The sequence below is a fragment of the Schistocerca nitens genome, chromosome 9 (assembly GCF_023898315.1).
Source record: "Schistocerca nitens isolate TAMUIC-IGC-003100 chromosome 9, iqSchNite1.1, whole genome shotgun sequence".
Lineage (NCBI taxonomy): Eukaryota > Metazoa > Arthropoda > Insecta > Orthoptera > Acrididae > Schistocerca > Schistocerca nitens.
Window position 1 is genome coordinate 34,608,939 of NC_064622.1, and position 14,652 is coordinate 34,623,590.

General features: G+C 43.1%; 1 protein-coding gene across 2 annotated transcripts in view; it reads right to left on the reverse strand.

Annotated features, from left to right (window-relative positions):
• Nucleotides 1-11,267: 11,267 nt before the first annotated feature.
• The window catches only part of LOC126203873 (UDP-glucosyltransferase 2-like), a 124,967-nt gene continuing 121,582 nt past the window's right edge, over nt 11,268-14,652 (reverse strand). For both annotated transcript variants that reach the window (XM_049938252.1, XM_049938253.1), the window contains exon 6: nt 11,268-11,795. In XM_049938252.1, coding sequence (XP_049794209.1) covers nt 11,495-11,795 — 301 coding nt within the window. In that variant the 3' untranslated portion in view covers nt 11,268-11,494. The remainder of the gene's footprint in view (nt 11,796-14,652) is intronic.

A 14,652-nucleotide genomic window follows, 5' to 3' on the forward strand; every position in this document is an offset into this window, starting at 1 on the left:
GCGGCCCGCCTAAGGGCTAACTGTAGCGTGGCACTGGGCCATGAACGTTGGTCGATAGCCGAAGACAAGATCAAAATCATCTGGAGCTTCAGAGTTTCCTGTCATCAAGGTCACTTAATACAGAATGAAATAAGAGTTGAAATACCTTATCGCTATCCTATACCACTCACAAGGGAAGAGTCCATTCTACCATGCCGAAACCTACCTTTTTCTTTTTTTCACGCACAAACACACACACACACATACACACACCATTCCGTGCGGTTAAAGGCGCTGCAGTCTGGAACCGCAAGACCGCTACGGTCGCAGGTTGGAATCCTGTCTCGGGCATGGATGTTTGTGATGTCCTTAGGTTAGTTAGGTTTAACTAGTTCTAAGTTCTAGGGGACTAATGACCTCAGCAGTTGAGTCCCATAGTGCTCAGAGCCATTTGAACCACACACCATTCATCCACCCAGCGCCCACCACCTACCCTCTCTCTCTCTCTCTTCTCTCTCTCTCTCTCTCTCTCTCTCTCACACACACATACACAGTGAGAGAACGCATCAAAAGAAGCTGTTAAGGCGAACTGCCCGTATTTTTCTTTTATTGTTGGAAATTACCTATGTCATGTGCAATATGAATGAATTGGCGGGACTGCCAGGACGTCAGAACGTTTACGTCTCGCCATTGAACATCCGGTGAACATCTCTCCTGATGTCATCAGTGAGATCGCTTCAGTAATTATTTCTTACTCTTCAGCACTTTCAGAACTGGCCCAAACTCTTGCAATTCTCGAAAACAATCAACCTATCTGTAGACACCTGTGTCATGTGCAACCGCAATTGCCGGCCGGAGAGGCCGTGCGGTTCTAGGCGCTACAGTCTGGAACCGAGCGACCGCTACGGTCGCAGGTTCGAATCCTGCCTCGGGCATGGATGTGTGTGATGTCCTTAGGTTAGTTAGGTTTAATTAGTTCTAAGTTATACGTGACTGATGACCTCAGAAGTTGAGTCGCATAGTGCTCAGAGCCATTTTTGCAAGCGCAATTGGCGCATTGGAGCAATGGAGTCTCTGATCTAAAGAAATTACAGTTAACTGCAGAGAAGGGTGTATTGTGTTCTGTGTATTATACTGGGGACCTGGGAACAACGGATAGGCTTCGTCCCGCCGTAGCCCTCAGTGGTTCACAATCCTACAACAGGCCACAGCAGCCCACCTACCCCACCGCCGCCCCACACTGAACCCCGGCTTATTGTGCGGTTCACCCCCCGTAGACTCCCGCCCAGGAACGTCTAATACCAGACAAGCGTAACCACAAATGTTTGCGTGGTAGAGTAATTACGGTGTACGCATACATGGAGACAGTATTTGGGTAGCAATCGCCAACATAGTGTAACTGAGGCGGAATAAGGGGAACCGGCCCGCATTCTCGAGGTAGATGGATAACCGCCTTAAATACCATCCAGAGGCTGGACGACACACCGGACCTCGAGACTAATCAGCAAGGCGGATTCGTGCTGGGGACCGGCACACCTTTCGGCTCGGGAAGCAACGCTTTGGACTGCGTGGCTACCCGGGCGGGCTCAGAGAAGGGTACTCCGGTGGAACAGTTGCTAACTCAGGTTAAAGAGTTGCAAGTTAATGCTAGTCTCCTTGATTTAAAAGAGGAAGTGCTAGTCACAGTTAGGACGGAATTACTAGGCAGGTCTCGCAGAATACAGTTGCTGTCGAGGAATTACCGACAAGTGGGTCGTTTGGTAAAGAGTATGCTAATTTCTCAGACTCGCTTGTTCACTTATTGCGAGGCGTCATTGAGATTTCTGTGGAGTAGCTTACCCATGTTTAGAGTCTTTTGTGGTTAGCAGTCCGATTTGAACAACATGCCAACGCGTTAGGCGTTTCACAAAGTGGCATTATGGAATTATTATACCCATTAACTCGCGGGTTGCTGATTTGGATTTTTACAGAGGTACTCTCAAATCTACATTAAGTGCACTTAGGAAGAGAATAACACAGCTTAAATTACCTCATCGAGTTAAAAGCTAACTTGAGGATAAACACTTTTGGCGAGTACAATGTATTGATGAGAACTTACCTGATTATATTGAGAGGGTTCGCACCGCCGCGATCTCCTTAGAGCTTCCGATCACTGAGACATTGTTGGCAATGTTCTTGAGGGGTAAACCAGAGGATCGTTCACTAAATTCACTTCGCTGGCATAACTTGATGACCTGCCTGTTTCTATTGAAGGGATGCGCTTAGCCGATGAATGACGCAAGAAAACAGAGAATGCGCTTCCTGATTTTTACCAGCATGTTGAGAGTTCAGAACCGGTCCCTTATGTTGAACCCAAAGTAATGAGCTGTTATCAGTTTGGTAATTCAAGGCATGTGATGCACGATCAGTCGGGGTCAGCGTCCGAATAGCTAACGCCAGAAGAATGGTATGGTAAATTTGTCTAAACCACCTAGACAGTGTGCTCAGATTAGACCGGTGGTGGGTGATAAACTCCCTTATATCTGTGCACAATTTAATCAGGAGCCCAATTGTGCCCTTCTTCATTCCGAAAGTACATTCTATTTTCTTTACTATCGATGGTATCTTTTGTTTTGTACCATCTGTAAGCTGCCTTCCTTATGTGCTTCCGATCAGAGATGTGCTGTTAAAGAACAAATGTTATATCTGATTGGTGGAGCGCGGGGCAAACTCAGCATTCTGGAATTTTAATGACCCGTTAAGTTGTTGGTGGTTGACGTCCTTTGTGGTTAACTTGCTCTTGAGGAGAGATTTTATACGCGGTATGGGGCTTGTTCTTGATTGTGGGAATAACGTGTTTTATTTTAAGTTCTGTCCCAGTGTACGTATTGCTCTGTGTTACTGCCAGGGGGCTTCTTTTGTTAATATGGTGAGGGAACAAAGTCACTGGCTTGATATTGCTCATTTGGAAGCAGAAAAAGGTAGGAAGCTGTTGCACGTACTTCAGGGTTTCCCTAATGTTTTAGCCAACAAATTTAGTATTACTGGTAAAACTGAATAAAGGGTCCGTTTGAAATATGATTTTTCTGTAAGGAAGGCTCCCTATAGGTTACCCCCCCCCCCCCCCCCAAGATGAGGATCCGTGGGGGAATAATCAATGGTATGCTTCGTGAAGAGGTTAAGATGGCCTCCACCTCGCCTTACGTCTCCCCTGTATCTTCGTCCCTAAGAAGCAGGAGGGGGGGAGGGGTGACTACAGACCAATTGTCTATTATAGGTCAGCTCTACCTTGTGGCAACCACCCTATTGGTACTTAAAAGTATTTGTACTTAGAAGTATAATCTGTGTTTTATAGCGTTACAACCACCTTGCCCAACAGGGACTGAGAGTTGTGTTGTCCTAAACATCATCATCTCATTCCCATAGACACGGAAGTTGCCAAAATGGCGTCCACTCAAAATACTTGCACCAGGCGACCGGTCTACCCAACAGGAGGCTCTAGCCATGTCTTTACTAAATGAAACACCAACAAGTGCTCAGCTCTCTCCCGTAGAGCAATTTATTTTCCTATCAGAGGAAAAGGGAGAGAAGGAAACATAGTAGGTGAATATGGATTGGGGGGAAGAAATGAAAGAGGAAGCCGCCTTGTAGAATTTTGCACAGAGCACAACTTAATCATAGCTAACACTTGGTTCAAGAATCATAAAAGAAGGTTGTATACCTGGAAGAATCCTGGAGATACTAATAGGTATCAGATAGATTATATAATGGTAAGACAGAGATTTAGGAACCAGGTTTTAAATTCTAAGACATTTCCAGGGGCAGATGTGGATTCTGACCACAATCTATTGGTTATGAACTGCAGATTGAAACTGAAGAAACTGCAAAAAGGTGGGAATTTAAGGAGATGGGACCTGGATAAACTGAAAGAACCAGAGGTTGCAGAGAGTTTCAGGGAGAGCATAATGGAACAATTGACAGGAATGGGGGAAAGAAATACAGTAGAAGAAGAATGGGTAACTCTGAGGGATGAAGTAGTGAACGCAGCAGAGGATCAAGTAGGTAAAAAGACGAGGGCTAATAGAAATCCTTGGGTAACAGAAGAAATATTGAATTTAATTGATGAAAGGAGAAAATATAAAAATGCAGTAAATGAAGCAGGCAAAAGGGAATACAAACGTCTCAAAAATGAGATCGACAGAAAGTGCAAAATGGCTAAGCAGGGATGGCTAGAGGACAAATGTAAGGATGTAGAGGCTTGTCTCAGTAGGGGTAAGATAGATACTGCCTACAGGAAAATTAAAGAGACCTTTGGAGAAAAGAGATCCACTTGTATGAATATCAAGAGCTCAGATGGCAACCCAGTTCTAAGCAAAGAAGGGAAGGCAGAAAGGTGGAAGGAGTATATAGAGGGTTTATACAAGGGCGATGTACTTGAGGACAGTATTATGGAAATGGAAGAGGATGTAGATGAAGATGAAATGGGAGATAAGATACTGCGTGAAGAGTTTGACAGAGCACTGAAAGACCTCAGTCGAAACAAGGCCCCGGGAGTAGACAACATTCCATTAGAACTACTGATGGCCTTGGGAGAGCCAGTCATGACAAAACTCTACCATCTGGTGAGCAAGATGTATGAGACAGGCGAAATACCCTCAGACTTCAAGAAGAATATAATAATTCCAATACCAAAGAAAGCAGGTGTTGACAGATGTGACAATTACCGAACTATCAGTTTAATAAGTCACAGCTCCAAAATACTAACGCGAATTCTTTACAGACGAATGGAAAAACTGGTAGAAGCGGACCTCGGGGAAGATTAGTTTGGATTCCGTAGAAATGTTGGAACACGTGAGGCAATACTAACCTTACGACTTATCTTAGAAGAAAGATTAAGAAACGGCAAACCTACGTTTCTAGCATTTGTAGACTTAGAGAAAGCTTTTGACAACGTTAACTGGAATACTCTCTTTCAAATTCTGAAGGTGGCAGGGGTAAAATACAGGGAGCGAAAGGCTATTTACAATTTGTACAAAAACCAGATGGCAGTTATAAGAGTCGAGGGGCATGAAAGGGAAGCAGTGGTTGGGAAAGGAGTGAGACAGGGTTGTAGCCTCTCCCCGATGTTATTCAATCTGTATATTGAGCAAGCAGTAAAGGAAACAAAACAAAAATTCGGAGTAGGTATTAAAATTCATGGAGAAGAAGTAAAAACTTTGAGGTTCGCCGATGACATTGTAATTCTGTCAGAGACAGCAAAGGGCTTGGAAGAGCAGTTGAACGGAATGGACAGTGTCTTGAAAGGAGAATATAAGATGAACATCAACAAAAGCAAAACGAGGATAATGGAATGTAGTCAAATTAAATCGGGTGATGCTGAGGGGATTAGATTAGGAAATGAGACACTTAAAGTAGTAAAGGAGTTTTGCTATTTAGGGAGTAAAATAACTGATGATGGTTGAAGTAGAGAGGATATAAAATGTAGACTGGCAATGGCAAGGAAATCGTTTCTGAAGAAGAGAAATTTGTTAACATCGAGTATAGATTTAAGTGTCAGGAAGTCGTTTCTGAAAGTATTTGTATGGAGTGTAGCCATGTATGGAAGTGAAACATGGACGATAACCAGTTTGGACAAGAAGAGAATAGAAGCTTTCGAAATGTGGTGCTACAGAAGAATGCTGAAGATAAGGTGGGTGGATCACGAAACTAATGAGGAGGTATTGAATAGGATTGGGGAGAAGAGAAATTTGTGGCACAACTTGACTAGAAGAAGGGATCGGTTGGTAGGACATGTTTTGAGGCATCAAGGGATCACAAATTTAGCATTGGAGGGCAGCGTGGAGGGTAAAAATCGTAGAGGGAGACCAAGAGATGAATACAGTAAGCAGATTCAGAAGGATGTAGGTTGCAGTAGGTACTGGGAGATGAAGAAGCTTGCACAGGATAGAGTAGCATGGAGAGCTGCATCAAACCAGTCACAGGACTGAAGACCACAACAACAACAACAGAGTTTCTTCCTCTTACAAACAGTGTGGGCGTCCTGTTAAACTAAGATTTAATGACTGTGGCTTGTGTTTTGATTTTAGGGCCCAGCGGGCTAGACTGAACTGTGAGGGGTATCTTACCTTGTTAGTGTGTTTGATTAAGAGAAAAGGTCCGCTCTGCCTTGCGGCAACCACCCTATTTGTACTTAAAATTATTTGTACTTAGAAGTAAAATCTGTGTTTCATGGTGCTACAGCCACCCTGCAGCACAGCCAGTAGTTGATCCCGTTTAATGCTCCGAAGGTTTTAACAACTGTTTAAATTGTTTCGGCAGTTGTTTTCTAAAGATAATTGAAGTGTCTAAAATTCGTCTAAGTATCTGGTTAGCCTAGAACCGTTCATATACCGACAGTTAAGGTGCTTAGTGGCTTATAGAGCTTATTTTCTGAAGGATACTTCCAAATTTGTAAGGTTGTTTTAATATTTTCTATGTTTAATCAATACGCAAGGAAGTGGGATATAGAAGCACAAAGGAATGACGAGATATGGTTGAAGTTCTCTAAAGCTGTAGATACAGCAATAAGGAAAATTTCAGTGGGCAGCGCAGTAGAAGAGGAATGGACATGTCTGGAAAGTGCCATCACAGAAGTTGGGAAGGAAAACCTAGGTACAACGAAGGTAACTGTGAAGAATCAATGGGTAACAGAAGAAATACTTGAACTGATTGTTGAAAGGAGGAGGTACAAAATTTTCCCCGAAACTCAGGAATTGAGAAATACAAGTCGCTGGGGAATGAAGTAAATAGGAAGCGTGGGGAATCTAAGAGGAAATGGCTGCAGGAAAAGTGTGAAGCCATCGAAAAAGAGATGATTGTCTTAAGGACAGACTCAGCATACAGGAACGTCAAAACTACCTTCCGTGATATTAAAATCAAGGGTGGTAACAGAAAGAGTGCAACGGGAATTCCACTGTTAAACGCTGATGAGAGAGCGGGTAGGTGGAAAGAATACATTGAAAGCCTGTATGAGGGGGAAGCTTTATGTCATGTGATAGTAAGAAGAAACAGGAGTCGATTTAGAAGAGATAGGGGATCCAGTATTAGAATCGGAACTTAAAAGAGCTTTGGAGGACTTAACATCAAATAAGGCAGAAGGGATGGATAACATACCATCAGAATTTCTAAAATCGTTGGGGGGAGACGCAACAAAACGACTATTCGCGTTGGTGTGTCGAATTTATGAGTTTGGCGATATACCATCTGACTTTCCGAAAAGCATCATCCACACAATTCATAAAACGGAAACAGCTGACAAGTGCGAGAATTACCGCACAATCAGCTTAACAGCTCATGCATCCAAGTTGTTGACAAGAATAATATACAGAAGAATGAAAAAGAAAATTGAGGATGCGCTAGATGACGATCAATTTGGCTTTAGGAAAGGTAAAGGCACGAGAGAGGCAATTCTGAAGTTGCCGTTAATAATGGAAGAAAGACTAAAGAAAAATCAAGACAAGTTCATAGGATTTGTCGACCTCGAAAAAGCGTTTGACAATGTAAAATATTGCAGGATTTTCAAAAATCTGAGAAGAATAGGGGTAAGATATAGGGAGAGACGGGCCATACACAATAAGTACAACAGCCAAGAGGGAATAATAAGAATGGTCGACCAAGAACGAAGTGCTCGTATTAAAAAGAGTGTAAGACAAGGATGTAGCCTTTCGCCCATACTGTTTAATCTGTACATCGAGGAAGCAGTAATAGAAATAAAAGAAAGGTTCAGGAGTGGAATTAAAATTCAACGCGAAAGGATATCAATGATACGATTCGCTGATTACATTGCTATCCTTAGTGAAAGTGAAGAAGAATTACATGATCTGTTGAACGGAATGAACAGTCTAATGAGTACAGAGTATGGACTGAGAGTAAATCGAAGAAATACGAAGCTAATGAGAAGTTGTAGACATGAGAACAATGAGAAACTTAACATCAGGATTGATGGTCATGAAGTAGATGAAGTTAAGGAATTCTGCTACCTAGGTAGTAAAATAACCAATGACAGACAGAGCAAGGAGGACACCAAAAGCAGACTAGCAATGGCAAAAAGGGCATTCCTGGTCCTGAGAAATCTACTAGTATCAAATATCGGCCTTAATTTAAAGAAGAAACTTCTGAGAATGCGCATATGGAGCATATCATTGTATGGAAGTGAAACGTGGACTATGGGAAAACTTGAACAGAAGAGAATTCAAAGCATTTGAGTGTGGTGCTACAGACGAATGTTGAAAATTAGGTGGACTGCTAAGGTAAGGAATGAGGAGGTTGTGTGCAGAACCGGAGAGGAAAGTAATATGTGGAAAACACTGACAAGGAGAAGGGTCAGGATGTCAGGACATTTGTTAAGACATGAACTTCCATAGTACTAGAGGGACCTGTAGAGGGCAAAAGCTGTAGAGGAAGACGGAGATTGGAATACATCCAACAAATAATTCAGGACATAAGTTACAGGTGTTAGCACAGGAGGGGAATTCGTGGTGGGCCGCATCAAACCAGTCAGAAGACTGATGTCAAAAAAAAAGTTTAATCGTTTAATAATTTTTGAATTTTACTATGACCACATTTGTATTTGTGTTAAGTGTCGTATCAATGGAATGGGCCAACATTTTATGGTTGTGTCCTTGCAGCTTATGGGGATTATTTTCTGCGGCCTACTTTTACATTTGTTAAAGTGGTTTTAATACTTTCCATGTTTAATGTTTTAATAATTTTTGAATTTTGCCACACTTGCATTTGCATTTGCCTTGAGTGTGGTATCCTGGAATTGGGCTAAAGGTTTATTGTTGTCCTTGTATAGTCTAAGAGGGCTTTGCTATGTGTTTTGTAGTTAAATCACTACTTTGATTGTCTCATTGAGCTGTGGACTGGTGCCAAAGGTCTGGCTCTGAATCTGTTGTGCCACCTGTGCACTTGCACGATGATCTGACGTCGCCCAGACCAACTGTAATTTTTTTAGTGTTTGATGTTCTTCCTTCTTGTGACAGGAAAATCTTGAAACATGATTAAAGATTAACAGGAGGCTCAAGTGGAATTTTAATCCTTAAAGTTTGTTGTTTTAAAGAAAAGACATTTATGCTTGGTGTTCTTTCAAGGTTTGTATTGTTCCAAAGAAAAGAGACATTTTTGCTTGAACCTTGTAACGTGCTAGTAAAGAGTTTTGATGTTCAAGTAATTTGGTTATTAGTATTGCTAACAAGGGAACCTCCCCATCGCACCCCCCTCAGATTTAGTTATAAGTTGGCACAGCGGATAGGCCTTGAAAAACTGAACACAGATCACTTGAGAAAACAGGAAGAAGTTGTGTGGAACTATGAAAAAAATAAGCAAAATATACAAACTGAGTAGTCCATGCTCACGATAGGCAACATCAAGGAAAATGTGAATTCAGGAGCGCCGTGGTCCCGTGGTTAGCGTGAGCAGCTGCGAACGAGTGGTACTGGGTTCAAATCTTCCTCGAGTGAAAAGTGTAATTTTTTATTTTCAGACAATTATTTTGCGAAGCTGCACAGGTACACAGAGCAGTATTGTTTACGTGATCGTGTGTCAATTATTAAAGTTCAGACACTCACACATAATCAACTTCGCTCTCCAAAATTCCAGGACATGTTCAGATTTGCTTGGACATATGCAGGATTAGACGGTCTACACACAGAAAAATTTGAAAACGTTAAAAACATATGTTTTGACAGAGCACAGGGAATACTGTGCGACTGTGAAACTGTTGCATTCATTTGTTGCAGTTTATGTGACACAATTCTTTTGTTTTCATCACTTTTTTGGGAGCGATTATCACATCCACAAGAAAACCAAAATCGGGCAAGGTAGAAGAGTCTTTTTACGCAAGTGTACAAGTTGGGTGGGTCGACAACATATTCCTGTCATGTGACGCACATGCCGTCACCAGTGTCGTATAGAATATATCAGACGTGTTTTCCTGTGGAGGAATCGGTTGACCAATGACCTTGCGAGCAAATGTTTTCGGTTCCCATTGGAGAGGCACGTCGTTTCGTCTACTAATCGCACGGTTTTGCGGTGCGGTCGTAAAACGCAGACACTAAATTATCCTGTAACAAATGAGCCCTCGGTCACAAATATTAAGTCAAAATTGACCTGGTTTCGACGCTACTATGAGCGTCGTCTTCAGAATTAGACTAACCGTACTAAAAAATGGTTCTGAGCAGTATGGGACTAAACATCTATGGTCATCAGTCCCCTAGAACTTAGAACTACTTAAACCTAACTAACCTAAGGACATCACAGAAGACCCAGCCATCACGAGGCAGAGAGAATCCCTGACCCCGCCGGGAATCGAACCCGGGAACCTGGGCGTGGGAAGCGAGAACGCTACCGCACGACCACGAGCTGCGGACTAACTGTACTGAAACATTAGGTATATAGTACATTAATAAAATTAAAGTTTGTACTGACGCGAAAAGATGCATTACTTAACAAGTCACATATTAAAAAAGATCTAAGCCGGAAAGGCGACGTCATGAACACTTGTTAGATGGCGAGATGCCCTTAGCGGCTCGCCATCTAACAAGTGTTCATGACGTCGCCTTTCCGGCTTAGATCTTTTTTAATATGTGACTTGTAAGTACTGCATCTTTTCGCGTCAGTACAAACTTTAATTTTATTAATGTACTGTATACTTAATGTTTTAGTACAGTTAGTCTAATTCTAAAGACGACGCTCATAGTAACGTCGAAACCAGGTCAATTTTGACTTAATATTTGTGACCGAGGGCTCATTTGTTACAATATAATTCTGACACGGTCACTGCACCTTAGCAGCTATGTTCAAAGTTTTACAGACACTAAACTTATTACAGTGAACAGAGACGTCAATGAACGAACGGACAGATCATAACTTTGCAAAAATAAAGAAAATAAACTTTTCACTCGAGGGAATACTTGAACCAAGGACCTCTCGTTCCGTAGCTGCTCACGCTAACCACGGCGCTCCTGAGCGTCCATCATCCCTGATCTGGCCTATGTTGCACACGGACTACTCAGTTTGTATATTTTGCTTATTTTTTCATAGTTCGACACAACTTCTTCCTGTTTTCTCGATTGATCTGTGTTCAGTTTTTCAAGGCCTATCCACTGTGCCGACTTATAACTACATCTGAGGGGGGTGCGATGGGGAGGTTCCCTTGTAAGTAACAAGCTACATTCAATGAATCTCCCAGCCCTTCATCTCGGACCTGACTGTTTTTGCCCTTTTTCTTGGTACCTATCACTGTTGACCATATCAAGCAATACTGCTGCTTAAATAGAAACAGTTATGTTTATTTAGTTTATATCATTCATACACACAATACATTTTGTTTCTTGAACAATAGGAGATGGGTGAGTAATAATAACAATACAAATAATGATAAGAATTAGCTCCACTGCTTGTGTGTTATGCACTGTGCAGCTCTTTGTTATTGATGATGTAAAGCTTGTTGCCGTGTGTGTGTGTGTGTGTACGTATGTGTACAGAAATGGCGGCCCTAGTCCCGCTTGGGCCTGTTCTTGCCCGCTGGCGGCGACCACAGCGCCGCCCTGGCGGCCCTGTACAGAGCTCTGACAGAGAGCGCCACGAGCAGCAGCAGCGCCCCCAGCAGCAACACCAGAGCCGCGATGACGTCGAGCAGCAGGTACTGGTACCACGCCAGGTCCAGCGAGGCCGACCTCATGTGGTACGCGCCCTTGTGCCGTATCACGTACTCCGTCCAGTGCACTGCAGTCTCCATCGGCTTCTCTGGCCGGTCGTGGAACAGCACGGAGCGTTTCTCCGCGTTTTGTTTGTACCTGCCAAACATTTCGAGATTAAAGAGGACACCGTCATCAGCAGACTGTTGTTGGAGTATGTAGTACTGTAGGTTGTATAAGGTGTCAGGCAAATCCAACACCTTCCATGAAAACCCTGACATGATAGCAAATCCGGCAGTATGTCACATAGCTCCAAATAAATCCTGACATTAAGTTAACCAAAGTAATACGATCAACGAGTGAGCAAACGGAATACCACAGACTAACACAACAACGCCTAAATGCATGTCATACCTTCAAACCGTGAAACAGATGCAGTTCCGAGGGGAGAAACGAGAACAGAAGCCGAGAGCAGAGTCGTGTAGGCTAGAAGGCCCTACGATAAGTGACAGACACCTACGTCGCCAGCTAACCGCCAGGACAACCCCCCAGCCCATGTTAAAAGCTAGAGCCCTCCAGAAGAACAGTATAGATCTTACGATAACACTGAAAGGGCCACACCAGCTGCAAGTTTTAGCGTGAGACTATACGTGTCTCTGTTACTTTGCAAACATTAAAAACATTGCCCCACCATGAAAAGTATAACGTTACTCATTGGATAGACAGAATTTTGGTAGGTGGAGCTTAAGGTTAACATCTCTTTTATGAAACTTAACTTAAACCTAGATTATAGATGTGATATGGCATAGGTCATACTTCGATCCATTGTAGAACTTGGAAACCCATTCAGGGAATATTCGTTCACATTTTGGTTGAACGCAGTTGGTTTTTATCATCCTGTATTAAAATATTTCCTTTCATCAATAGCGCAATTTATAAAAAATTGTTTGTCATCATAATCATCATTTAAGACATTATGCCTTTCAGCGTTCAGTCTGGAGCATAGCCCCCTTATAAAATTCCTCCATGATCCCCTATTCAGTGCTAACATTGGTGCCTCTTCTGATGTTAAGCCTATTACTTCAAAATCATTCTTAACCGAATCCAGGTACCTTCTCCTTGGTCTGCCCCGACTCCTCCTACCCTCTACTGCTGAACCCATGAGCCTCTTGGGTAACCTTGCTTTTCCCATGCGTGTAACATGACCCCACCATCTAAGCCTGTTCGCCCTGACTGCTACATCTATAGAGTTCATTCCCAGTTTTTCTTTGCTTTCCTCATTGTGGACACCCTCCTGCCATTGTTCCCATCTACTAGTACCTGCAATCATCCTACCTACTTTCATATCCGTAACCTCAACCTTGTTGATAAGGTAACCTGAATCCACCCAGCTTTCGCTCCCATACAACAAAGTTGGTCGAAAGATTGAACGGTGTACAGATAACTTAGTCTTGGTACTGAGTTCCTTCTTGCAGAAGAGAGTAGATCGTAGCTGAGCGCTCACTGCATTAGCTTTGCTACACCTCGCTTCCAGTTCTTTCACTATGTTGCCATCCTGTGAGAATATGCATCCTAAGTACTTGAAACCGTCCACCTGTTCTAACTTTGTTCCTCCTATTTGGTACTCAAATAGAAGGAACAAAGTTAGAACAGGTGGACGGTTTTGTGAGTAGAATAAAAATTCCAATGGTGAACTTAACTGCTTTTTCGACGTTATTTTACCAGCTAACTAAAAATAGGAAAACCTTGAACTCCTTCCACTAAATTTAGTTAGTATTAAGATTCTTTTACAGGGAGTGCAGTGGAGCTGACGCTGAAATCATTAAGTATTTGATTATATCATCGCTAGTCTCACTGCACTCTTCTGAACTCTACATGGCATGTCTGGTCTGGCGTCTCCTTACCAGCAACAGGTCCCAGGTTCAAACTAGTCAATTCCCTAAAAAACACGCTCAGAGCGTCGTTGCGCGAAAGTGGTAGGGAGACACGACTTAGAACAAACAGACACCATGCATAATGTTAGAGATGGACGAGTAACATCGTTTCTGAGCCGCGTTGTGTTTCCGTATGAAGAAGGGGTTGGCCTCAAGTTACAGGGGGAAGAGGCAGCTCGCTAGGCGATGACTCTGCAGGCGTCGTCTAGAAAGCCAATCCAGATGCTGATCTAGGGACCAGACCGAAGGCTTATTGCCCTTTTACGTCAGCGATAATGTACTCTAGGCAAGACTAAGGTATAGAAAATTTATGTCCCAAAAGAAAATAATATTCGTAAATAACAGAAAACTAAAAGTACGCAGTACTACACAGGAACTCTTTTACACTACTGGGCATTAAAATTGCTACACCACGAAGATGACGTGCTACAGACGCGAAATTTAACCGACAGCAAGAATATGCTGTGATACGCAAATGATTAGCTTTTCAGAGCATTCACACAAGGCTGGCGCCGGTGGCGATACCTACAACGTGCTGACATGAGGAAAGTTTCCAATCGATTTCTCATACACGAACAGCAGTTGACCGGCGTTGCCTGGTGAAACGTGGTTGTGATGCCTCGTGTAGGGAGGAGAAATGTGTACCATTACGTTTCCGACTTTGATAAAGGTCGGATTGTAGCCTATAGCGATTGCGGTTTATCGTATCGCGACATTGCTGCTCGCGTTGGCCGAGATTCAATGACTGTTACCAGAATATGGAATCGGTAGGTTCAGGAGGGTAATACGGAATGCCGTGCTGGATCCCAGCGGCCTTGTCTCATTAGCAGTCGAAATGACAGGCATCTTGTCCGCATGCCTGTAACGGATCATGCAGCGACGTCTCGATCCCTGAGTCAGCAGATGGGGACGTTTGCAAGACAACAACCATCTGCACGAACAGTTCGATGACGTTCGCAACAGCATGGACTATCAGCTCGGAGACCATGGCTGCGGTTACCCTTTACGCTGCATCACAGACAGGAGTGCCTGCGATGGTGTACTCAACGACGAACCTGGGTGCACGAATGGCAAAACGTCGT